General features: G+C 37.8%; 1 protein-coding gene across 1 annotated transcript in view; it reads right to left on the bottom strand.

The window, feature by feature from the left end:
* Positions 1-20,105: 20,105 nt before the first annotated feature.
* Positions 20,106-27,575, bottom strand: part of LOC118921119 (protein PBDC1) — a 114,718-nt gene continuing 107,248 nt past the window's right edge. The window contains exon 9 of the mRNA XM_057495907.1: positions 20,106-24,674. Coding sequence (XP_057351890.1) covers positions 24,653-24,674 — 22 coding nt within the window. The 3' untranslated portion in view covers positions 20,106-24,652. The remainder of the gene's footprint in view (positions 24,675-27,575) is intronic.

Genomic DNA, 27,575 nt, shown 5'->3' with positions numbered 1-27,575 from the left:
TGTTATAACTTCTGTTTTGTACTTATATTTTCTACCTTTTTGTTGAGGTTTTTGCTGTATTCATCCATTTTCTCCAATATTGGTGAGCCTCTTCATGACCATTACTTTGAACTCTTTATCAGGTAGTTTGCTTGTCTCCATTTATTTATGGTATTTCCCTGGGGATTTGCCTTGTCTTTGGGTTTGAAACATATTTCTCTGACTTAATATTGTCTTTCTGTGTCTGTCTATGTGTATTAGATTACATGGCTACCTCCCTCAGTCTTGAAGGTATAGTCTTATGTAGGAGCTATTCTGTGTTGTACAGAATTGCAATCTCCCCTGGCCATCAGAGCCAGTCACTGTGTGTCCATCCCTGTGTGGAATGTATGTTCACACTGGCTAAGATACATACTCAGCTGTTGTGTGGGGAAGATGGGGCTCAGGGTACTCATTTGGCTGGGTTTTGGCATACCATTTTACAGGGAGAGTGAAATTCAAGCTGCTTTAACATTCCTGTTGCAGCTTGGTCTCTGAGTAGGGTGGGCAAGGTTCAGGGCATTTGCCTAGCTTAATTGTAGCTCAGTGTCCACATGAGGTGAGTGTGGGTCAACACATTCACCAGGCCCAGTTGTGGCTCACTCTCTGTGAAGGTAGATCAGGCCTCAGGGTTCCTGCTTGGGCCAATTATGGCTCCACTGTTGCACAAGAATTAAGGTGCTTAGGATACTTCCCTGGCTCTATTGTGTCTTGGGTGCTGCATGGTGTGGGCAGGACATGGGGTAATTGCCTATCCCAATTATGGTGAAGGATGTGCAGAGTGCACCTTCCAAGGCTGGCATCTATCACCAGCAAGTTACAATGAGATTGGAAAAATGGGATCTGCCAGTGCTTCTACCCCAGATGAAGTTCTTCTACATTATGGCCTGTTTGGAAGCTTTTAAAAATTAGTAAATGCATATCCCTTGCTTATGATTCAGGTGCCTTTTAATTTGTTGCTTTTTTGCTGGATCTCAGGGTGACTGGGATTGAGCATCAGCTCTCTAATAGTGGGATTTCCATCCCCTATATTTCTATGATTCTCCTGGTCTTAATCCCCTTTGGCTTACAAACCAGACATATTGGGAGGGAGGAGAAAAGATGGGGGCATAAGAAGTGTGATGGAAATCTCCTCTCAAAACCACATATATTTGAAAATACAGTAAATACAACTATTCCTAAAAGAGTGTACAGAAGTAAGAGTATGCCAGCCAGTCTACATCTGGGAGAAGTCAACATCTCACAGAAAGGGGTTAAGTAAAAAGCTGCAACCCGGCAGGACCCAAGAACTCTGCCAACCCCAGCTCACCAGCAGGAGGAAGAGAATCAGGGTGGGGAGAGAGTGGAAGCACAGGACTGCTAAATACCCTGCCCTAGAAATCTACCCTGGGAGCACACACCCACATTGCATGGTACTCTGGATATTAGAGAGGATGAAACCCAAAGCCAGAAACTAAAACTCTGAACAGGTTCCCACAAACAGCTGCCCTGGGATAAAAGAAAAGTAGGTGCTTTAAAAGACTTCTCAACAGTCAGAAGGCTGTTAAGGGGGCAAGGGTTTAGGAGAAGGAACTAGGCCTAGGAAGTTGGCACACTCAGCCTAGGAGGTTGGGAAATTTCAGTAGCTTCCGGCACTCTATTCCCCTGGTTGGCTGCTATCCTCACTGTGATAAGCAGCCCTCCATGCCTTCCTCCCCACTGGCACCTGTGCACAAACCCACTGTACCTGCCATTGCTGCAGCCCAGTCAGAAGGCAGCCTAGCCTACAGCAACTACACAGCTTAATGCAGAGGCTTCTCCATGTGCATGGCTAACTGGTCAAGGCAGTGAAGACAGGCATGGCAACCAGGAAACATGAAAGGGCTTTGTCCTCCCTGAAAACACATCTGCCTTGCCAGTGAATCCAGCCATCACTCTAGGCAATCCCAAGGACACCCTGCCCATGGCAGTTTAGGGGATTAACCTCGAGGCTGCTCCCTGCATGAGGTTGACCAGCACAGACACCAGAGATAGGCACTAATATGCAAGAGCTAAAAGATCAAGTTACGAGGAAGAATACAGAAATAAAACAATCTCTGGAAGGACTTAAGAGCAGACTGGATGAGGTGAAAGAGGCCATTAATGGAATAGAGATCAGAGAACAGGAACACAGAGAAGCTGAGGCAGAGAGAGATAAAAGGATCTCCAGGAATGAAAGAATATTAAGAGAACTGTGTGACCAAGCCAAACGGAACAATATTCGCATTATAGCAGTAACAGAAGAAGAAGAGAGAGAAAAAGAGATAGAAAGTATATTTGAAGAAATAATTGCTGAAAACTTCACCCAAACTGGGGGAGGAAATAGTCTCTCATACCATGGAAGCCCACAGAACTCCCAACACAAGGGACCCAAGGAGGACAACACCAAGATATAATAATTAAAATGGCAAAGATCAAGGACAAGGGCAGAGTATTAAAGGCAGCCAGAGAGAGAAAAAAGGTCACCGACAAAGGAAAACCCATCAGACTATGGTCAGACTTCTCAACAGAAACCTTACAGACCAGAAGAGAATAGCATGATATATTTAATGCAATGAAATAGAATGTCCTAGAATGAAGAATACTGTATCCAGTATGACTATCATTTAATATGAAGGAGGGATTAAACAATTCCCAGAAAAGCAAAAGTTGGGGGAATTTGCCTCCCACAAACCAAACCACTTGTACAGGATATTTTAAAGGTACTGCTCTAGATTGAAGCACTCCTAAGGCTAAACAGATGTCACCAGAGAAAATAAAATCACAGCAAAGAAAGCAGACCAACTAAGTACTAACTAAAGGCAAAAAATAAAATAAACTCCTCACAAAAGCAGTCAAAGGAAACACAGAAGAGTACAGAATGAAACACCTAACATATAAAGAATCGATGAGGAGGAATAAGAAGGGAGAGAAATAAAGAATCATCAGGCTGTGTTTATAATAGCTCAATAAGTGAGTTAAGTTAGACAGTAAGATAGTGAAGAAGCTACCCTTGAACCTTTGGCAACAACGAATCTAAAGCTTGCAATGGCAATAAGTACATATCTTTCAATAATCACCCTAAATATAATGGACTGAATGCACCATTCAAAAGACAGAGTAATAGAATGGATAAAAAAGCAAGACCCATCTGTATGCTACTTATAAGAGACTCACCTCAAACCCAAAGACATACACAGACTAAAAGTCAAGGCATGGAAAAAGATATTTCATGCAAACAATAGGGGGAAAAAAGCAGGGGCTGCAGTACAAGTATCAGACAAAATATACTTCGAAACAAAAAAAGTAACAAGAGATAAAGAAGGACACTACATAATGATAAAGGGGTCAGTCCAACAAGAGGATATAACAATTATAAATAAATATGCACCCAATACAGGAGCAACAACATATGTGAAACAAGTACTAACAGAATTAAAGGAGGAAATAAAATGCAATGCATTCATTTTTGGAGACTTCACCACACCATTCACTCCAAAGGACAGATCCACCAGACAGAAAATAAGTAAGGACACAGAGGCACTGAACAACACACTAGAACATATGGACCTAATAGACATCTACAGAATTCTACACCCAAAAGCAGCAGGATACACATTCTTCTCAAGTGCACATGGAACATTTTGCAGAATATACCATATGCTAGGCCACAAAAAGAACTTCAGTATATTAAAAAAGATTGATATTCTACCAACCAACTTCTCAGACCACAAACGTATAAAACTGGAAATTAATTGTACAAAGAAAACAAAAAGGCTCACAAACACATGGAGGCTTAACAACATGCTCCTAAATAATCAATGAATCAATGAACAAATTAAAATAGAGATCTAGCAATACATGGAAACCAACAACAACACAACACAAAGCCCCAACTTCTGTAGGATGCATCGAAGGCAGTTCAAAGAGGAATGTATATAGCAATCTAGGCTTATATAAAGAAGGAAGAACAATCCCAAATGAATAGTCTAAAGTCACAACTATTGAACTTGGAAAAAGAACAAATGATGCCTAAAGTCTGCAGAAGGAGGGACACAATAAAGATCAGAGAAAAAATAAATAAAATTGAGAAGAATAAAACAATAGAAAAATATCAATGAAACCAAGAGCTGGTTCTTTGAGAAAATAAACAAAATAGATAAGCCCCTAGCCAGACTTATTAAGAGAAAAAGAAAATCTACACACATCAACAGAATCAGAAACGAGAAAGGAAAAATCACGAGGGACCATACAGAAATACAAAGACTCATTAGAGAATACTATGAAAATCTATATGCTAACAAACTGGAAAACCTAGAAGAAATGGACAACTTCCTAGAAAAATTCAACCTTCCAAGACTGACAAAGGAAGAAACAGAAAATCTAAAGAAATCAATTACCAGCAACAAAATTGAATCAGTAATCAAAGAACTACCAAAGAGCCAAACCCCCGGGCAAGATGGATTTACCTCGCAATTTTATCAGACATACAGACAAGACATAATACCCATTCTCCTTAAAGTTTTCCAAAAAATAGAAGAGGAGATAATACTCCCAAACTCATTCTATGAAGCCAGCATCACTCTAATACCAAAACAAGGCAAAGACGCTACGACAAAAGAAAATTACAGACCTATATCCCTGATGAACATAGATGCAAAAGTACTCAACAAAATATTAGCAAACCAAATTCAAAAATACATCAAAAGGATGATATAACATGACCAAGTGGGATTCATCTCAGGGATGCAAGGATGGTACAACATTCGAAAATCCATCAACATCATCCACCACATCAAAAAAAAAGGACAAAAACCACATGATCATCTGCATAGATGCTGAAAAATCCTTCGACAAAATTCAACATCCATTCATGATAAAAACTCTCAACAAAATGGGTATAGAGGGAAAGTACCTCAACATAATAAAGGCCATATATGATAAACCCACAGCTAACATCATACTGAACAGCGAGGAGCTGAAAGCTTTTCCTCTGAAATCGGGAACAAGACAGGGATGCCCACTCTCCCCACTGTTATTCAACATAGTACTGGAGGTCCTTGCCACAACAATCAGACAAAACAAAGAAATACAAGGAATCCACATTGGTAAGGAAGAGGTCAAACTGTCACTATTTACAGATCACGTGATACTGTACATAAAAAACCCTAAAGACTCCACTCCAAAACTACTGGAACTAATATCGGAATTCAGCAAAGTTGAAGGATACAAAATTAATACAAAGAAATCTGTGGCTTTCCTATACACTGACAATGTCTAGCAGAAAGAGAAATCAGGAAAAGAATTCCATTCACAATCACATCAAAAAGAATAAAATACCTAGGAATAAATCTAACCAAGGAAGTGAAACACCTATACCCTGAAAACTATAAGACACTCTTAAGAGAAATTAAAGATGACACTAACAAATGGAAACTCATCCCATTCTCTTGGCTAGGAAGAATTAATATTGTCAAAATGGCCATCCTTCCTAAAGCAACCTACAGATTCAATGCAATCCCCAACAAAATACCAACAACGTTCTTCAATGAACTGGAACAAATAATTCTAAAATTCATATGGAACCACCAAAGACCCCAAATAGTCAAAGCAATCCAGAGAAGGAAAAATAAAGTGTGGGGGATCTTGCTTCCCAACTCCAAGCTCTAATACAAAGCCACAGTAATCAAAATAATTTGGAACTGTCACAAGAACAGAGCCACAGACCAGTGGAACAGAATAGAGAGTCCAGACATTAACTGAAACATATATGGCCAATTAATATACAATAAAGGAGCCATGGACATACAATGGGGAAATGACAGCCTCTTCAACAGCTGGTGCTGGCAAAACTGGACAACTACATGTAAGAGAATGAAACTGGATCATTGTCTAACCCCATGCACAAAAGTAAATTCGAAATGGATCAAGGACCTGAATATAAGTCATGAAGCCATAAAACTCTAGGAGAAAAACATAGGCGAAAATCTCTTGGACATAAACATGAGCAACTTCTTCATGAACATATCTCCCTGTGAAGGCAAACAAAAGCAAAAATGAAGAAGTGGAACTATATCAAGCTGAAAAGCTTCTGTACATCAAAGGACACCAACAATATAACAAAATGGCATCCTACAGTATGGGAAAACATACTCATAAATGACAGATCCGATAAAGGGTTGACATCCAAAATATATAAAGAGCTCATGTACCTCAACAAACAAAAAGCAAATAACCCAATTAAAAAATGGGCAGAGGAGCTGAATGGACAGTACTCTAAAGAAGAAATTCAGATGGCCAACAGACACATGAAAAGATGCTCCACATTGCTAGTCATCAGAGAAATGCAAATGAAAACCACAATGAGATATCACCTCACACCAGTAAGGATCGCTACCATACAAAAGACAAAGAACAACAAATGCTGGCAAGGTTGTGGAGAAAGGGGAACCCTCCTACACTGCCGGTGGGAATGTAAATTAGTTCAGCCATTGTGGAAAGTAGTATGGAGGTTCCTCAAAAAACTCAAAATAGAAATACCATTTAATCCAGGAATTCCACTTCTATGAATTTACGCCAAGAATGCAGCAGCCCAATTTGAAACAGACATATGCACTCCTATGCTTATCGCTGCACTATTTACAATAGCCAAGAAATGGAAGCAACCTCAGTGTCCATCAGTAGCTGTCTGGATAAAGAAGATGTGGTACATATACACAATGGAATATTATTCAGACATAAGAAGAAAACAAATCCTACCATTTGCAACAACATGGATGGAGCTAGAGGGTATTATGCTCAGTGAAATAAGCCAGGCAGAGGAAGACATGTACCAAATGATTTCACTCATATGTGGAATATAAAAACAAAGAAAAACCTGAAAGGAACAAAACAGCAGCAGAATCACAGAACCCAAGAATGAACTAACAGTTACCAAATGGAAAGGGACTGGGGAGGATGGGTGGGAAAGGAGGGATAAGGTGGTAAAAAAAGAAAGGGGGCATTATGATTAGCATGGATAATGGGGGGCATGGGGAGGGCTGTGCAACACAGAGAAGACAAGTAGTGATTCTACAGCATCTTACTACGCTGATGGACAGTGACTGTAATGGGGTTTGTGGGGGGTACTTGGTGATAGGGAGAGTCTAGTAAACATAATGTTCCTCATGTAATTGTAGATTAATGATATCAAAAAAAAAAGCAGCCAGTGAGAGAAAAAGATCACCTACAAAGGAAAATCCATCAGGCTATCATCAGCAGACTTCTCAGCAGAAGCCTTACCAGCCAGCAGGGAGTGGCATGATATATTCAATGCAATGAAACAGAAAGTCCTCAAGCCAAAAATACTCTAACTGGAAAAATTATCATTTAAATTTGAAGGAGGGATTAAACAATTCACAGATAAGCAAAATTGAGGGTGTTTACCTCCGAGAAACCATCCCTACAGTGTATTTTAAAGGGACTGCTCTAGAAAGAAGTGTGCCTAAGGCTAAATAGGTGTCACCAGAGAAAATAAAACCACTGCAAATGCAGTAGACCATACAAATACTAACCAAATGCAGAATAAAATCAGCTACCCATGAATTCGGTCAAGCAATACACAAAGAGTACAGAATATGATATCTAATATATAAATAGCGGAGAAGAAAGGGAAACAAGGGAGAGAAAAAAGAATCATCTGCCTGAGTTTATAATAGGGTAATAAGTGAGTTAAGGTAGACTGTAAGATGGTAAAGAAGCTGCCCTTGAACCTATGTCAACCATGAATCCAAAGCCTGAAATGACAATGAATACATATCTTTCAATAGTCACCCTAAATGTAAATGGACTGAATGCACCAATCAAAAGACACAGAGTAATAGAATGGATAAAAAAGCAAAATTCATCAATATACTGCCTACAAGAGACTCACTTCAAACCTAAAGGCATACACAGACTAAAACTGAAGGGATGGAAAAAGATGTGTCATGCAAACAATAGGGAGAAAAAGCAGGAGTTGAAGTACTTGTATCAGAAAAAATAGACTTCAAAGCAAAGTAACAAGAAACAGAAAACGACATTATGTAATGATAAAGGGGTCAGTCCAACAACAGGATATAACCATTATAAATAAATATGAACCCAACAGAGGAGCACCTACATATGTGAAACAAATACTAAGAGAATTAAAGGGGGAAATAGAAGACAATGTCATTTTAGGAAACTTCAACAAACCACTCACTCCAAAGACAGAAAATAAGTACACAAAGGCACTGAACAGTACATTAGAACAGATGGACCTAACAGACATCTACAGAACACTCCACCTATAAGCAGCAAGATACACATTCTTCGCAAGTGCACATGGAACATTTTGCAGAATAGATCATAAACTAGGCCACATAAAGAGCCTCATAAAATTCAACAAGATTGAAATTGTACCAGTCAACTTCTCAGATCACCCAACTTCTGTGGAATGCAGGAAAGGTAGTTCTAATAGGAAAGTATATAGCAATGCAGGCCTGTTTATGAAGGAAGAACAATCCCTAATGAACAGTATAAATTCACAATTATAGAGAATGGAAAAAGGAGAATAAATGAAGCCCAAAGTTAGTACAAGGAGAGACATAATAAAGATCACAGAAGAAATAAATAAAATTGAGAAGAATAAACCAATAGAAAAAATTAATGAAACCAAGAGCTGGTTCTTTGAGAAAATAAACAAAATAGATAACCCCCTAGCCAGACTTATCAAGAAAAAAATAGAACCTACACACATAAAAAGAATCAGAAATGAGAAAGGAAAAGTCACTATAGATACCACAAGAATACAAAGAATTATTAGAGAATACTATGCAAAATTATATGCTAACAAATTGGATAACCTAGAAGAAATAGAAAACTTTCTAGAAAAATACAACCTTCCAAGACTGACCAAGGGAGAAACAGAAAATCTGAACAGACCAATTACCAGCAATGAAATTGAATCAGTAATCAAAACACTACCCAAGAACAAAACTCCTGGACCAAATGGCTTCACTGCTGAATTTTTTCAGACATTTATAGAAGACATAATACTCATTCTCCTCAGTTTTCAAAAAAATAGAAGAGGAGGGAATAGTTCTAAACTCATTCTATAAGGCCAGCATCATTCTAATACCAAAACCAGGCAAAGATACCACACACAGACAAAAAAAACTACAGACCAATATCCCTGATGAACATAGACACAAAAATACTCAACAAAATATTAGCAAACCAAATTCAAAAGTACATAAAGAGGATCATACATCATGATCAAGTAGGATTCATTCCAGGGATGCAAGGATGGTACAACATTCGAAAATCTATCAACATCTTCCACTATATCAATAAAAAGGAGAACAAAATTCACATGATCATCTCCATAGATGCTGAAATAGCAATTGACAAAATTCAACACCCATTCATGATAAAAACTCTCAACACAATGTGCATAGAGGGCAAGTACCTCAACATAATAGAGGCCATATATGACAAACCCACAGCCAACATCATACTTAAAAGCATGAAAAGGTGAAAGCTTTTCCTCTAAGATTGGGAACAAGACAAGGCTGCCCACTCACCACTTTTATTTAACATAGAACTGGAGGTCCTAGCCATGGAAATCAGACAAGACAAAGAAATAAATGGCATCCAGTTTCATAAGGATGAAGTTAAACTCTCACTGTTTGCAGATAACATGGTATTGAAAGTAGAAAAACCCTAAAGAATCTACTCCCAAACCACCAGAACTAATATATGAATTCAGCAAAGTTGCAGGATACAAAATCAATACACAGAAATATGTTGCATTCCCATATAACAACAATGACCTAGCAGAAAGAGAAATTAAGAAAACAATTCCATTCACAGTTGCATCAAAAAGAATAAAATACCTACTAATAAATGTAACCAAGGAGGTGAAAAACCTGTACCCTGAAAACGTACAAGACACTCTTGAGAGACATTAAAGAGGACACTAATAAATGTAAATTCATCCCATGCTCTTGGGTAGGAAGAATTAATATTGTCAAAATGGCCATCCTGCCTAAAGCAATCTACAGAATCAGTGCAATTCCTATCCAAATACAAACTGCATTCTTCAAAGAAGTGGAACAAATAGTTCTAAAATTCATATGGAACCAAAAAAGAACCTGAATAGCCAAAGCAATCCTGAGAAGGAAGAATAAAGCTGGGGTGATTATGCTCCCCAACTTCAAGCTCTACTACAAAGCCACAGTAATCAAGACAATTTGGTACTGGCACAGGAACAGACCCATACATCAATGGAACAGAATAGAGAGGCCAGATATAAACACACACATATATGGCCAATTAATATATGATAAAGGATACATGGACATACAAAGGGGAAATGACAGCCTCTTCAACAGCTGGTGTTGCCAAACCTGTACAGCTATGTGTAAGAGAATGAAACTGGATTACTGTCTAACTCCATACACAAAAGTAAACTCAAAATGGATCAAAGACCTGAATATAAGTCATGAAGCTATAAAACTCTTAGAAGACAACACAGACAAAATTTCCTGAATATAAACATGAGCAACTTTTTCATGAACATATATCCTCAGGCAAAGGAAACAAAAGCAAAAATGAGCAAATAGCACTATACCAAACTGAAAAAAAAGTGTCTGTGCAGCAAATAACACCATCAGTAGAACAAAAAGGCATCTGAAAGTATGGGAATATATTCATAAATGACATATCTGATAAGGGGTTGACATCCAAAATATATAAAGAGCTCACGTGCCTCAACATCCAAAAAACAAATAACCTGATTAAAAAATGTTCAGAGGATCTGAACAGACACTTCTCCAGAGAAGAAATTCATATGGCCAATAGGCTCATGAAAAGATGCTCCACATTGCTAGTCATCAGAGAAATGCAAATTAAAACCACAATGACATATCACGTCACACCAGTTAGGATGGCCAACATTCCAAAAGACAAACAACAACAAATGCTGGCAAGGTTGTGGAGAAATGGGAACCCTCCTACACTGCTGGTGGGAATGTACATTATTTCAAACATGGTGGAAAGCCACCCTCTCTTATCTCTAACGTGGTGGGAGGAGGTCACATCTGAGCTTGGCTGCCTGTGCTAGCAGGCTATGTGGAGAGTGCAGCAATGGGATCCATCAGTACCTCCATCTATGCTAAGTGAAATAAGTCAGACATAGTCAAATACTACATGATTTCACTTACATGTGGAATCTAATACAAAACAAAACAAACATCAAGCAAAAGAAAACAAAACCCAGATTTATAGATACAGAGAACAGATTGGTGGTTTCCAGAGGAGAGGGGGCTTTTGGGAGGTGTGAAATGTGTGAAGGGTATTAAGAAGTACAAATTTCAAGTTATAAAATGGATAACTCATAGGGATATAATGCACAGCATGGGTAATACTGTCAATACACGTTAGTAACTTTGTAAGTGGTCACATGGTAACCAGACTTACAGTGGTGACCATTTCACCATGTATATAAATGCCAAATCACTATGTTGTACACCTGAAACTAATAGAATATTGCATGTAAGTTACACATCAATCATTTTTTTAAGATGAGCATTGATTGTTGTTCCATATATATGAAAATTGAGGCCAGACAAGACCATGTATGGTGAAAAATCATCAGAATGAACGGTTGTAAAAAGATGAAGAAACTTTCTGAGATGATGGAACTATTCTTTATCTTGTTAGAGGTGTGCGTTGAACAAGTGTCTAAAGTCAAACTGTACCCTTCAAAATTTTGCTTTGTGTACTTCATGGTATTAAAATCTTTACAAAATAAAATAATTGTTAATATATAATAAATTCTAATTGGTAGGATTGTTTCTCACTGTGATATGTGATAGCAATTCTGAAACCAGTTTTTATATGTTGTAGGCTTGAGCGAATGGGTAAGTAAATTGAAGTTCATGTGTTTCAGGTTTCTTACTTTTGGAGAATAGAGCTACCAATATGGAAGGGGAAATTCTTGGTTGTGTCCTGTAGTACACTGCAATTTGAATTATTAATGTGACCACATGGTGTTTATCAAATTTCTTTGGGGAATTTCTTTCCACATTGATCTGGAATGGCATGTGACTTACTTGAACCATCAAAATATGATGTTCTGGGATTTCTGAACCATATCATAAAAAGGACTAGCAGCTTCCCCTTTAGTGACTTGAAGGCCTAAGATAAAATGTAAGAATCCTGACTATCCTGCAGGAGAGACCAGATAGACAGGCTGCACAAAGAGGCAAGGCCCTGATACTACATCGTATAGCCATCCCAGAATCCAAACATCCCAGTTAAGCCTTCAGATAACTTTAGCCCCGTTAACATCTGACTGTAACAGCATGAAAGATTTCAAAGAAGACTACAAGTGGAACTGCTCAGTTTAGCCCAGTAAATGCATACAACCATGAAAGACAATATTTGTTGTGTGAAGCCAATTTTTTTGGAGTGCTTTTCCTAAACTAATAGGTTATTTATAATGATAAACTTCACAAGAGAAAATGTAAACAATTGTTGTTTCTGAGGAAAGGGTATATGGGAGTCACTTTATAATATTATAACTTTCTGTGTGTTTGAAATTATATGAAAAATAAAGTAAATTGAAGGTGTACAATATTGAATTAAGATAATTATTTTTCTGAAACTGACATTGAGACATACTAGATTTTAAAATATAAAAATACCCTCCACAATTATTCAAAACAATCTCATCGTTCTTGTACTTTAATGAGTTATTTAAAAGACAATTTTAAAACAGAAAATTACCCACAGAGACATCCATAAAATGTGGAGTTAATTTTTTTTTGTATCACTAATGTACAATTACATGAACAACATTATGGTTACTAGACTTGCCCCATTATCAAGTCCCCACCACATACCCCATTACAGTCACTGTCCATCAGAATAGTAAGATGCTATAGAATCACTACTTGTCTTCTCTGTGTCATACTGCCTTCCAGGTGCACACCCCCTACATTATGTGTGCTAATCGTAATGTCCCTTTTCCCCCCTACCTCTCCCTTCCCACCCATCCTCCCAAGTCCTTTCCCTTTGGTAACTGTTAGTCCATTCATGGGTTCTGTGAATGTGCTGCTGTTTTGTTCCTTCAGTTTTTTCTTTGTTCTTATAATCCACAGATGAGCGAAATCATTTGTATTTGTCTTTCTCTGCCTGGCTTATTTCACTGAGCATAATACCCTCTAGCTCCATCCATATTGTTGCAAATGGTAGGATTTGTCTTCTTCTTATGGCTGAATGATATTCCATTGTGTATATGTACCACATCTTCTTTATCCATTCATTTACTGATGGACACTTAGGTTGCTTCCATTTCTTGGCTATTGTAAATAGTGCTGTGATAAACATAGGGATGCATATGTCTTTTTCAAACTGGGCTCCTGCATTCTTATGGTAAATTCCTAGCAGTGGAATTCCTGGGTCAAATGGTGTTTCTATTTTGAGTTTTTTGAGGAACCTCCATACTACTTTCCGCAATGGTTGAACTAATTTACATTCCCACCAGCAGTGTAGGAGGGTTCCCCTTTCTTGACATCCTCTCCAACATTTGCTGTTGTTTGTCTTTTGGATGTTGGCCATCCTAACTGGTGTGTGGTGATATGTCATTGTGGTTTTAATTTGCATTTCTCTGATGATTAGTGATGTGGAGCACCTTTTCATTTGCCTGTTGGCCGTCTGAATTTCTTATTTGAAGAAGTGTCTGTTCAGATCCTGTGCCCATGTTTTAATTGGATTGTTTGCCTTTTGTTTGTTGAGGTGCACAAGCTCTTTATATATTTTGGATGTCAACCCATTATCGGATATGCCATTTATGAATATACTCTCCCATACTGCAGGACATCTTTTTGTTCTACTGATGGTGTCCTTTGCTGTACAGAAGCTTTTTAGTTTGATATAGTCCCACTTGTTCATTTTTGCTTTAGTTTCCCTTGCCTGGGGAGATATGTTCATGAAGTTGCTCAGGTTTATGTCCAAAAGATTTTTGCCTATGTTTTTTTTAAGAGTTTTATAGTTTCATGACTTACATTCAGGTCTTTGATCCATTTTGAGTTTACTTTTGTGTATGGGGTTAGACAATAACCCAGTTTTATTCTCTTACATATAGCGCCCAGTTTTGGCAACACCAGCTGTTGAAGAGGCTGTCATTTCCCCATTGTATATCCATGGCTCCTTTATCGTATATTAATTGACCATATATGCTTGGGTTAATATCTGGATTCTCTATTCTATTCCACTGGCCTATGGGTCACTTTTTGTGCCAGAACCAAATTGTCTTGATTACTGTGGCTTTGTAGTAGAGCTTGAAATTGGGAAGTGAGATCCCCCTGCTTTATTCTTCCCTCTCAGGATTGCTTTGGCTATTCAGGGTCTTTTGCGATTCCATTCAAATTTTAGAACTATTGGTTCCAGTTTGTTGAAGAATGCTGTTTGTATTTTGATTGCATTGAATCTGTACATTGCTTTGGGCAGGATGGCCATTTTGACAATATTAATTCTTCCTAGCTAAGAGCATGGGATGAATTTCCATTTATTAGAGACCTCTTTAATTTCTTTTAAGAGTGTCTTATAGCTTTCAGGGTATAGGTTTTTCACTTCCTTGGTTAGCTTTATTCTTAGGTATTCTATTCTTTTTGATGCAATTGTGAATGGAATTGTTTTCCTGATTTCTCTTTCTGCAAGTTCCTCATTAGTGTATAGAAATGCAACAGATTTCTCTGTATTAATTTTGTATCCTGCAACTTGGCTGAATTCAGATATTAGTTCTAGTAGTTTTGAAGTGGATTCTTTAGGGTATGTTATGTACAATATCATGGCATCTGCAAATAGTGACAGATTGACTTCTTCTTTAACAGTCTGGATGCCTTTTATTTCTTTGTGTTGTCTGATTGCCATGGCTAGGACCTCCAGTACTATGTTGAATAAAAGTGGGAGAATGGGCATTCTTGTTTTGTTTCCGATCTTAGGGGAAAAGCTTTCAAGTTCTAGCTGTTAAGTATAATGTTGGTTGTGGTTTTGTCATATATGGCCTTTAATTTTTTGCAGTACTTGCCCTCTATGCACTTTTTTTGAGAGTTTTTATCATGAATGGATGTTGAATTTTGTTGAATGCTTTTTCAGCATTAATAGAGATGATCACGTGTTTCTTGTCCTTTTTGTGAATGTGGTGGATGATGTTGATGGATTTTTGAATGTTGTACCATCCTTGCATCCCTGAGATGAATCCCTCTTGATCATGGTATCTGATCCTCTTGATGTATTTTTGAATTTGGTTCACTAAATTTTTGTTGAGTATTTTTCATCTACGTTCATTAGGGATATTGGTATGTAGTTTTCTTTTTTTGTGCTGTCTTTGCCTGATTTTGGTGAGAGAGTGATGCTAACTTCATAGAATGAGTTTGGGAGTGTTCCCTCCTCTTCTATTTTTGAAAAAGTTTAAGGGGAATGGGTATTATGTCTTTGCTAAATGTCTAATAAAATTGAGCAGTGAATCCATCTGGTCCAGAAGTTGTGTTCCTCGGTACTTTTTGATTACTGATTCAATTACATTGCCGGTAATTGGTGTGTTTAGATTTTCATTTTCTTCCTTGGTCAGTTTTGGAAGGTTGTATTTTTCTACAAAGTTGTCCTTTCTTCTAGGTTATCTAATTTGTTAGCATATAGATTGTCATAGTATTCTCTAATAATTCTTTGTATTTCTGTGGTGTCCATAGTGATTTTTCCTTTCTCATTTCTGATTCCATTTATGTGTGTAGACTCTCTTTCTTTCTTGATAAGTCTGGCTAGGGGTTTATCTATTTTGTTTATTTTCTCAAAAAACTAACTCTTGGTTTCATTGATTTTTTCTATTGTTTTATTCTCAATTTTATTTATTTCTTCTATGATCTTTATTATGTCCCTCCTTCTGCTGACTTTGGTCCTTATTTGTTCTTCTTTTTCCAGTTTAAATAACTGTGAATTTCGACTATTCATTTGGGATTGTTGTTCCTTCTTTAAATAGGTCTGGATTGCGATATACTTTCCTCTTAGAACTGCCTTCACTGTGTCCCACAGAAGTTGGGGGTGTTGTGCTGTTGTTTTTATTTGTCTCCATATATTGCTTGATCTCTTTTAATTTCATCATTGATCCCTTGATTATTTAGTAGCATGTTGTTAAACCTCCATGTGTTTGTGCGGCTTTTTGATTTCTTTGTACAATTTATTTCAAGTTTTATACCTTTGTGATCTGAGAAGTTGGTTGGTAGAATTTCAAACTCTTTGAATTTATTGAGGCTCTTTTTTTGGCCTAGTATTTGGTCTATTCTGGAAAATGTTCCATGTGCACTTGAGAAGAATGTGTATCCTGCTGCTTTTGGGTATAGAGTTCTGTAGATTTCTGTTAGATCCATCTGTTCTAGTGTGTTGTTCAGTGTCTCTGTGTCCTTACTTATTACCTGTATGGTTGATCTGTCCTTTGGAGTGAGTGCTGTGTTGAATTCTCCTAAATTGAATGCATTGCATTCTATTTCCTTCTTTAATACTGTTAGTATTTGTTTCACATATGTAGGTGCTCCTGTGTTGGGTGCACATATATTTATAATGGTTATATCCTCTTGTTGGCCTGACCCCTTTATCATTATGTAATATGCTTCTTTGTCTCTTTTTACTTTCTGTGTCTTGAAGACTATTTTGTCTGCTGCAATTACTACAACACCTGCTTTTTTCTCCCTATTGTTTGCATGAAATATCATTTTCCATTCCTTCACTTTTTGTGTATGTCTTTGGGTTTGAGGTGAGTCTCTTGTAGTCAGCATATAGATGGGTCTTGCTTTTTTATCCATTCTATTCCTCTGTGTCTTTTCATTGGTGCATTCAGTCCATTTACATTTAGGGTGTTTAGCAATAGATATGTACTTATTGCCATTGCAGGCTTTGGATTCATGCTTACCAAAGGTTCAAGGGTAGCTTTCTTACTATCTAAACATCTTATTTAACTCACTTGTTATGCTAATATAAATACAGTGTTATCATTCTTTATTTCTCTCCCTTCTTTTTCTTCCTCCTCCACTCTTTATATGTTAGGTCTTTTATTCTGTATTCTTTTGTGTTTCCCTTGACTGAGTTTGTGGATAGATTATTTTATTTTGCATTTAGTTAGTATTTGGTTGGTCTACTTTCTTTGCTATGGTTTTATTTTCTCTGGTGATATCTGTTTAGCCTTAGGAGCACTTCCATCTAGAGCAGTCCCTTTAAAATACACTGTAGGGATGGTTTGTGGGAGGTAAATTCCCTCAACTTTTGCTTATCTGGGAATTGTTTCATCCCTCTTTCAAATTTAATTGATAATCTTGCTTTATACAGTGTTCTTGGTTCGAGGCCCTACTCTTTCATTGCATTGAATATATCATGCCATTCTCTTCTGGCTTGTAAATCTTCTGCTGAGAAGTCTGATGATAGCCTAATGGGTTTTTCTTTGTAGGTGATCTTTAGTCTCTCTCTGGCTCCTTTTAATACTCTGTCCTTGTCTTTGATCTTTGCTAATTTAATTATTATATGTCTTGTTTTCCTCCTTGGGTCTCTTGTGTTGGGAGATCTGTGGGCTTCCATGTTCTGAGAGACTATTTCCTTCCCCAGCTTGGGGAAGTTTTCAGCAATTATTTCTTCAAAGACACTTTCTATTCCTTTCTCTCTCTCTTCTGGTACCCCTGTAATGAGCATATTGTTCCATTTGGTTTGGTCACACAGTTCTCTTAATATTCTTTCATTCTTAGAGATCCTTTTATCTCTCTCTGCCTCATCTTCTCTTTATTCGTGTTCTGTGATTTCTATTCCATTAACAGTCTCTTCCACCTCATCCAGTCTGCTCTTAAATCCTTCCATTGTTTGTTTCATTTCTGTTATCTCCTTGTGGAATTCATCCCTTAGCTCTTATATATTTCTCTGTAACTCCATTAGCATGCTTATGACTTTTATTTTGAATTCTTTTTCAGGAAGATTGGTGATTTTGGTCTCACCAGGCCCTCTCTCTGGGGTTTGAGGGATTTGGGACTGAACAAGGTTTTTCTGCCTTTTTGTCATGATGGAAGTGATCGCCAGTGAGTGGCGTGTGTGTCAGCTGGGAGAACACAGTCTTCCTGCTTGCTTGTCACCTTGCCCATCTCTGCTGTCTGTGCTGGTCAACTACACACAGGGAACAGCCTCTGAGTTAATCCCCTGAGCTGCTATGGGTGGTACGGCCTTCAGGATCACCTAGGGTACTGGTGGGGGTTGCAGGCAAGTGGCATGTGTTTTCCCATGTGTACAGCACCCCTTTATGCTTTCAGGACTCTGTGCCGGTTTCTGCTGCCTGTCCCACACATCCGCACACAGGGTGCAGCCTCTGGGTTGATCCCCTGAGCTGCCGTGGATGGGGCTGCCCTCTGGATGGCCTAGGGCACTATTGGTGGTTGCAGGCAATCAGTGCATGTTTGCCACAAAAACAGAGCTCCTACATGCTTTTTGGAATCCACGCCAGCTTACTCTGCCTGTGCCAGTTGGCTGTACACAGGGGGCAGCCTCTGGATTGATCACCTGGGCTGCCGTGGATGGGGCAGCCCTCGGGATAGCCTAGGGCACTGGTGGTGGTTGCAGGCAATCAGCACATGTTCACCATGAGAACAGAGCTTCTATGTGCTTTCTGGGCTCCCTGCTGGTTTTCTCTGCCTGTGCCAGTTGGCCACATGCAGGGGCAGCCTTGGGATGGCCTAGGACACTGGCAGGGTTTGCAGGCAAGCAGCATGTGTTCACTGCAAAAATAAAGCCCCTCTGTGCCTTCCAGATTCTGCACCTGTCTCTGCTGTCTGTGTCAGTTGACTGAGGGCAGGGGGCAGCCTCTGAGTCTAGTCCAGTTAGCTGTGCACTGGGAGAAGCCTCTGTGTGGTTGCTGTGGGTGGGGCTGCTCCCCGGTTGCTCCACAGCAGTGGCAGATCAGCCAGTTCACTTGCAGTGCAGCAGGGGTGGGGGAATGAACGGCAGGCTGCTTATCACTGTGAAGGGTTTTGGTGCTGCGTTGCCACCCAGGGGGTTAGGGTGCCTGAAGTCCTGGTTACTTAGCAGTCCTATGCTTCCACTCCCTCCCCACTCTGATTTATTTCCGCCCACCAGTGAGCTGGGGTGGGGGGCAGTGCTTGGGTCCCGCTGTGTCACAGCTTTGTATCTTACCGTTTACGTGAGATGTTGAGTTCTCGCAGATGTAAATGTAGCCTGGTTGGTGTACTGTATCTCCTGGTCACTCTTTTAGGAATAGTTGTATTCACTGTATTTTCAAAGTACATATGGTTTTGGGAGGAGATTTCCACCACCCTACTCTTGCTGTCTTCTTGAGACTCCACCACTCCTAAAATTTCTTAAATGCCAAAAATATGGCAAGAAAAGAACAGAGAATTCAACTAGATGCAAAAACACTCAAATGATAGTTGAATTTCACTGGCCAACTGGTTTTAGAAAAGTACGCTTTAGGTAAAGTTTTCATTTAGTTAGATTTAGGTAAATTAAAATATTTTTTAGGTAAACTGATCTGGAGGCTCAGGTCATATCAGGAGCGTCCCTAGCATTCTAACTTCCTAATTAGGTGCTTGAAGAATACTGCTTACTCTAATAATTCAAACTTTATCTGGTTAACTCCTATACATTTTCTGGGCTTCAGCAAAAATCTAGGCAATTGGGTGGGCTTTCCTTTAAATAGTTTTTGTGTTAGAACAGTTTATTGGGAGGCCATGCCTGTGAATAAGGGACCTATGATTTTCTGCCTTTGCTTCTCCATCTGTGTAGTGGAAGCTGTCAGCTGGGCATATGGTTCCATATTCTTTTAAAAGGCTGAGTTGTTAAAATATAGAAGGTGAAATAGAATGACTTTAGCAACCATAGTCTATAGTTGGAAGGGCACAAAAGAAGGCCAGAGGAACTGAAGAAAGGCTCAAAGAGTTTTCCCAATTTTACTTCTCTACTCCAGTCAGGGAAAGAGCCCAGCTAGAACATAAACCTGGGCTAAGAAGGGTAAGGGGTTGGGTACCCACTTCCTATAGATTTAGGTTAAGACTGCGGTATGAAAGCCAAGAAAAGATAGTACAAAATCAAACCCAAATATACTATGACATTTAAGTGGTGAGTCAGGAAGCTGGGTCACCAAATCCCAAAATCTGAAAGCAATCCCAAATGGGTAATCAGTTTAAGAGCCAAGACATTTAGTTATAGTTGGCAGAGCACAACTAGAGAGTGTGATGGATGTGAGACATAACCTAGTAGTTTTGTAGGTAGGAGTAGTTGTATGTCCCAAATGGTTAAAAGCAGTAATCAAAGATCCCTTGCTTATATTCCCCTTTCCCCAGGTATGAAAGTTAAGGTTTTCTAGTTGGTTGCTATTGAATTATCAGACAAGAAAAGATTAGAGCCTGAAATAGTGTGGGATAGAGAAAAGATTAGAGACAGATTCAATAGTCATTCATTCAACAAATGTTAATTGATTTCCTTCTAGATGCCAGGCAATGTTCTAGGTGGCTCGGTGAATTTACATGGTAAACTTAGATACCAACTGAATATGAAGGCAGAGGAAGAGAAAAAGTCAAAGATGAAAGAGTTTATAATCCAAACTCCTTGGTCTAGCATTCAAGGCCATTTAAATTCTCAGCTCACTGTGTTCTTCTAGCCTTTGATTCCAATAGTTCCCAAAGTGTACTTTCCATTTGAGTTCGTTTGATCTCCTTACTACTCTCCAAACCTTGAATACTCATACTTGCCTCTTATGCTGCTCTTTCTACTTTAATAACCTTTTCTTTTTCTGTAGCTATCTCAAACTATTTATTTTTCAAGACCCATCTCAAATCTTTCTTTCTCTATGAATCATTTCCTGAGAACTGTATTACTAGAAGTAGGATGGTTTAGTGGTTGAGAATATATGATTTATTGTTAAATACATCTTTGGTTTAATCCTGTATCTATTATTTACTAGCTGTGTGATGTCTTCTGAGCCTTTGATTTCTCATCTTTAAGAAGGGGATAATATCTCCCTTGTAGAATTGTAGAATTCTTACAATGGTGTAAGTGCAATAATAGTCTGGGTTTCAGTTTTTCCATCCAAAAAGCTAGACCAGATCTTAAAAGCTATTTTAGGTCTTAATTTTGGTTATTATTCTTTGACAGACTCATACTTTTCTCTGAACCTTCAAAACCCCCTAATGCACCCTTTCTCGCTGTTCCATTTCAGTCTCTTGGGACCCTTGGTTTCTCTTCCTTCACCTTCTTCGATGCTGTTATGAGGAAAAGCCTTACTTTTAGGCTTTAACCCATGATCTGAGTGAAGAATGTCCCAGGCTTCTCATTCTAAGCCTTATTCCTCATTGTGAAAGTAAAGGGCATGATCCTAGGGAAAGGGTATTTAGGCCTCAGCCACCCTAAGTTTTACCACAAAAGTCTGCTTGCTAAGATATATCCAGTTTAGAGTTAGGTAGGATTCAATAACACAGAGGTCAGTCCCTTGAAGCATATTACGCCAGAGCTTAGGGGAAGGAGGATCCTTCAGTGGAGCCAGAATTTGGCAGTAGTTATACAGGATGCAGGTCAGACTGAGAGAGGCTGAGAAATCCAGAGTACTGTGATGGAAAAACAAAGACTAGAAGGGAGGCCAAATCCAAAGCCAGGTAACAGTTCACCAAGAAGGGAAGAGGGAGGCCTCAACAATTTGGTCTGAACTCAATCATCTCCGAGACTCCTGTGCTTCTTAAAGTGACAAGTATTTAATTTCAATCTTGGGAACAGCCTGAGAAATAGGGAAAAGAAGACAAGGGCATACAGCAGCAACAAACATAATATCCAGGGGAGAAATGCAAAGAAGAAGGCTTGTAATCGGTTAAGAAACTACACAAACTCACAGAGCAGTAATAGGGAATGAGCTGGAAAGTTGGCAACTAGGTAACATGCTGCATAATAACAACAGACACACTGTTTTGCAACCCACCACTGGCCTTAAAAATCTCTCAAAAGTAAAATGGAAAAGGAATACATAGTAGTGAATGATGGCATTCCATTTCCTTTACCACCAGTAATTTCTCCAAGAGCCAAAGCTAGAAACACAAATGTGAGATGGAAAAAAGGCTACCTTTCCAAACCCCTTCTTATTGCCTTTCATTTTTAAAATCCTGAAATGGGCGTCAGCTGCCTCCTTCTAGTCATGTCTTCTAAGTAGCTATTGTGGTGTGGGGGCAGTCTGATCGAATCTATCCACAGAATATTAAGAGATATTGCAGAAGTAAAGTGATTGGAGAAGGAGGTATGTCTGGGGTTAGCATGCTGCCTCTCGTGCCCATTTCCTGCCACATCAAACTATTTGTAACTTTCCCAAATGCAGTATGCTCTTTCACTCTTCCATATATTTGCATATTGAACTATGTTCCTAGAATGCTCTTTCTTTACCTGCTTGGTTGACGAGTCCTACTACTACCTCTCCTTTGAAGCTTTTCATGCTTCAATGACTTGCTCCCATTCACCAAACTTTTAGGACTAGTATTGCATTATTTGTTTACATGTCTGCTCTCCCTCTTCAAAGCATAGGCTATAATCAATCTTTAGAATCTGAGAGAAATTACAGATTTTCCATAGGGAAAACAATATGCTCACATAACAAATATTTTTCAGGTCTATGGATCCCCTTAATTCCATTCAAGTCCTTTCGAGAATTAATTTTATACTGTGAGCTCCATGAGGTTGGGAGCAATGTCTTTATTCATCTTTGTATCTCCAGTATCTAGCACAGAGCCTGACAAGATAATAAATGAATGAGTAAATGAATTAGTGAATGTTGGGTACTATGAGGGAAGAGCGTTCATTCTTCTTCTTATAATCATTCTGATTCTTATCACTCTTTCCCTGAATTGCCATACTCAGACTGTAAGATGTCAGTAGATATTGAAAATGGCAAAAACCAAGAAGGTCCCTGGCACAAAACTTTCCCTACCTCTATCTGAAATTATAATTCTAGATAATTATTAATTATTAATGCTAAGTATTCTTATTTTTTGCTAAAAATTAAATCTGGCCATGTCACTTTGCTATCTTTTTTCAAAGGCTCCATATAACCTACAAAACAAAGTCTGAGCTCCTTAGAATGGTGAACAAGGCCCTCTATAATATGGTCCCTGTATACTCATGCTTCACTGTGCACTCATCTCTTCATAAGTATTTGTTCTGGCCACAGAGGACTAAAGGTACAGCTCTTCATATCCATCATTTAAAAAATCTCCATGCCATTGTTCTAGCTGTTCCTTCTATGTAAAATGGCTTTTCTTGGTATTTCTAACTTTCAAAATTTTCCCAGGGCCATAATCTTTTGAAGTCCAGCTCAAATGCTTTTACTTCCACAGTCTCTCTTGTAGTCTTTTCTCTCCCCTCAAGATTCTCAATACATTTATTTGTATTATATGTGCTTAAAATATGCTGACAGGGAGATTTCTTAACATACATCTTGTTCATTGTGGCATCCAAAAACACAGAGTAAATACTAAAACTAGAATAACTGAGTTGGAGATAATATAAGCAATTTACCTTGGTTACTTCATCAAGTTCAAATCCTGGAGTAATACGGGGTTAATCATAGACTTCTTGGGGGTGGAAGGTTTCTAATTTGGGTTTAAGAGGGATCTAGATTTCTAGAAGTGATGAGGTTAAGTGATGAGAAATTAGAAAATGGTCCTGTCCCCTATAGGATGGAAGAAAATTGATTTGGAGTTGGGGTAGGGATAAACCAAGTTGTTTGGTACAGCAAGTTTATGTTGGAGAGTGATAGAATATGAAGGAAATCCTACAGTTGCCTATACAAGCAATGTTTTATTTATGGATGAGAGAGAGAAATGTATTTTTGATAACAATAATTCGAATGATTCAAAGTTGAAGAAAATCATGAAAACACTATTCTCTGAATCAAAGTTGGTCTGGTGCATGTTCATTTCTTTCTATTTGATTCTCTCCTATTCAAAGTTTTCAAAATCACTCATAGATGAGAAATGTCTAATAATCGAATAGACTGTCAGTATAAAGTGAGATGCCCATTGCTGGAGATAATCAAGAAGAGGCCAAATATTGTTAAAAGAAAGTGGGTGGGAAGCTAGATACTATAGTCTCTTTACAAATCTGATTCTTTGAGTCAGTGATCCTTTGACTACTCTGAAATAACTACTCTTGTCGGTGAAACAAGAAAAAATTCAAAGGGGACATATTTTTTACACTTAAGTTTTAAAAGTACATGAATAAAAGTTGAAATATGATGAGAATTCTGTTAATGTATTTTAAGATTGAAATGGTATTTGTTCTTTAGTGGGCCATTTAAGCTTTCATCTAACTACATGTAGTCTCTTGGGATCCAGTTTAAGAAACAATGGCTAGATTGGTTGACAGGGAGCAATCTATCCACCTACTTTTAAAAAATATTTCAACCATGTAATTTGCTTATCTATTGTGCTTCTTCATTGTTTCTTTTCTTTCTTTCTTTTTCTGGTATCCTTAATCCTACTTTTGCTTGAATCTCTTGATAGTGATTGAAGCAAAGCACTTTTAAAACACAGACTTTTAAGTTAGATGCTTTATATCATTTTGTGCCACCTTGGAACCTGGTGAATTAAAAAAAAAAAAACTCAGGAAACTGAGCACCACATTGAAAAAAGCATTGTTCTTCTACAGTGATCTTTTGCAACTACACTTTGATCGAACTATTGTAAATAAATAGCTTGAATAAACTTGGAATTATAGTTAGACTTAGTGTTACTTTATATGAGCTATGGCAATTATAGTATGGCATTGCTATGTTATAGAATGTTAAAAATATCATATTTTGAAAAAGATTATAGACACATACTGATTTTACAAATTCAGTTGACATCTTTAACATGAATATTTTGAAATTGGCTGTTTTCCCAGCCGTATTGAGATATAACTGGCAGGTAACATTGTGTATGTTTAAGGTGTACGCTGTGTTAATTTCATATATATATTGCAAAATGATTACCACCATACTGTTAGCTAGCTAACACGTCCATCATGTTGCATAATTGTCATTTCTCTTTTGTGGTGAGAATATTTAATATTGACTCTCCTTAGCAACTTTTAGGTATATAGTACAGTATTTTAAACTTTTTATTGAAATATAGTTGACATGCAACATTATAATGGTTTCAGGTGTACAACATAGTGATTTGAAAATTATATTCATTACTAAATGCTCAACACAGTAAGTGTAGTTACCATCTATTACAATACAAAGATATTAGAATATTATTTGTTATATTCCCTATGCTGTTCTTCCTTCCCTGTGACTAATTTATTTTATAATTGAAACTTTGTACCTCTTCATCCCCTTCACCTATTTCACCCATCCCCCAACTCCCCTCCCTGTTGTAACCAATATTCTGTTGTCTGTATTTAAGAGTCTACTTCTGTTTTGTTTATTTCTTTGTATTGCTTTTTAGATTCCATACATAAGTGAAATCATATGCTATTGTTTTTATCTGAATTATTTCACTTAGCATAATATCCTCTGGGTCCATTCATCTTGTTGCAAATGGCAGGATTTCTTCCTTTTTTATGAAAAAGTAATATTCCATTGTATATATGTACCCCATTTTCTTTATCCATTCATCTGTCAGTGGATACTTAGGTTGTTTCCATATCTAAGCTATGATAAATCATGGTGCAATAAACATAAGGGTGCATATATCTTTTTGATTAATGATTTTGTTTTCTTCAGGTAAATTCCTAGAAATGGAATTACTAGACCATGGTATTTCTATTTTTGTTTTTTAAGGAAACCTCCATACTGCTTTCCATAGTGGCTGCAGGTATATAATACAGTATTATTAAACATAATAATCATACTGTATATTAGGTCATCAGAACTTCTTCATTTTATAATAGCAAGTTTGTACTCTTTGACCAACATCTCCCCATTTCCCCCAAACCCCAACCTCTGGTAATTACCACTCCTGCTCTCTGTTTCTAGGAGCTCAGTTTTCTCAGATTCCACATGTAACTGGAGTATCACATTTGTCTTTCTCTGTCTGACTTATTTCACTTAGCATAGTGCCTTTGAGTTTCCTCCATGTTGTTGTAAATGTATGCCATTGACCTTCAACAGTAATGATACCTTCGGCTCTATTCACGTATTCATTTGTTTGTTCATCTAATAAAAATGCATATATTAAGCTCCTCCTACATGTCATGCACTGTGTGAGGTGCTAGGGATATAATAGTGAGATAAATCTGGTCCTGATTTCATGGTGCTTACAGTCTAGCAAGAGATATAAGGGAATAAAAACAAATGAACATAGTATCACAACTATGATAAGTGCTACAAATGTGAGGTATTTAGAAATATGAGAACCTATATTAGGGGAATTAGACATAGCCAGAGAGGTCAGTGAAGGCTGACCTTTGAAGAAAAGATGGTTAAGCTGTGATGTGATGGAAAATTGGGATGATAGCCAGGTTTGGGTGAGGAGGACTTACAGAGGTAGAAGGAGTATCTTCCAGTCCTAGTAAAGAGAATAGGTTCCCAGGGGCTAAAGGGATCATGTTAACTATGGGGTATGTCTGAAGCATGCAGTGTGAGGGAAAAATGATGGAAGATGGGGCTGGAGATATAGGAATTATCCAGACCTATTCAGGTCCCGTAGTCCATGTTAAAGATTTTTATATTTATTTACCTGAAAAATATGGAATACAGCCACTTTGGAAGATAGTTTGGCAGTATATTGCAAAGCTGAACATAATCATACCATATGATCAAGCAATCATGTTCCTAGACAGTTACCCAATTGATTAAAAAATATGTCTACACAAATACCTCTCCATGAATTTTTTTGTTAGAATTTAGTTGATATACAATATTATATTGGTTATGATGTACAACATAGTGATTCAATAATTATATATATTACTAAATGCTCATTACAGTAAGTGTAGTTACCCCCTGTTACCACACCAAGATATTATAACAACTCAAGTGCCCATCAATAGATAAATAAAGGTGTGATACATATACACAATGGAATATTACTCAGACATAAAAAGAAGGAAATCTTACCATTTGTGACAATGTGCATGGACCCAGAGGGTATAATGCTAAGTGAAATAAATCAGATCAAGAAAGACAAATGCCATTTGGTTTCACTTATATGTGGAATTTAAAAGCAAACCAAAACAAACAAAAAATAAATAGACCCATAAATACTGGCAACAGACTGTTGGTTACCACAGGGAGTGGGGTGGGAGATGGATCAAATAGGTGAAGGGAATAAATAGGTACAAACTTCAAATTATAAAATAAATTAGTCATAGGAATGGAAATACATCATAGATATTATAACCAATAATACAGTAATATTTTGCTATGCCCATGAATGTTTTTAGCAACTTTATTTATAATTACCAAAAACTGAAAGCAATCAAAATGTCCTTCAGTAGGTGAATGGATAAGCAAACTGTGGGGTACCCATACAATGGAATACTACTAAACA

This window comes from Manis pentadactyla, chromosome X, assembly GCF_030020395.1.
Source record: "Manis pentadactyla isolate mManPen7 chromosome X, mManPen7.hap1, whole genome shotgun sequence".
Lineage (NCBI taxonomy): Eukaryota > Metazoa > Chordata > Mammalia > Pholidota > Manidae > Manis > Manis pentadactyla.
This window is presented reverse-complemented; position numbering and strand designations above follow the sequence as displayed.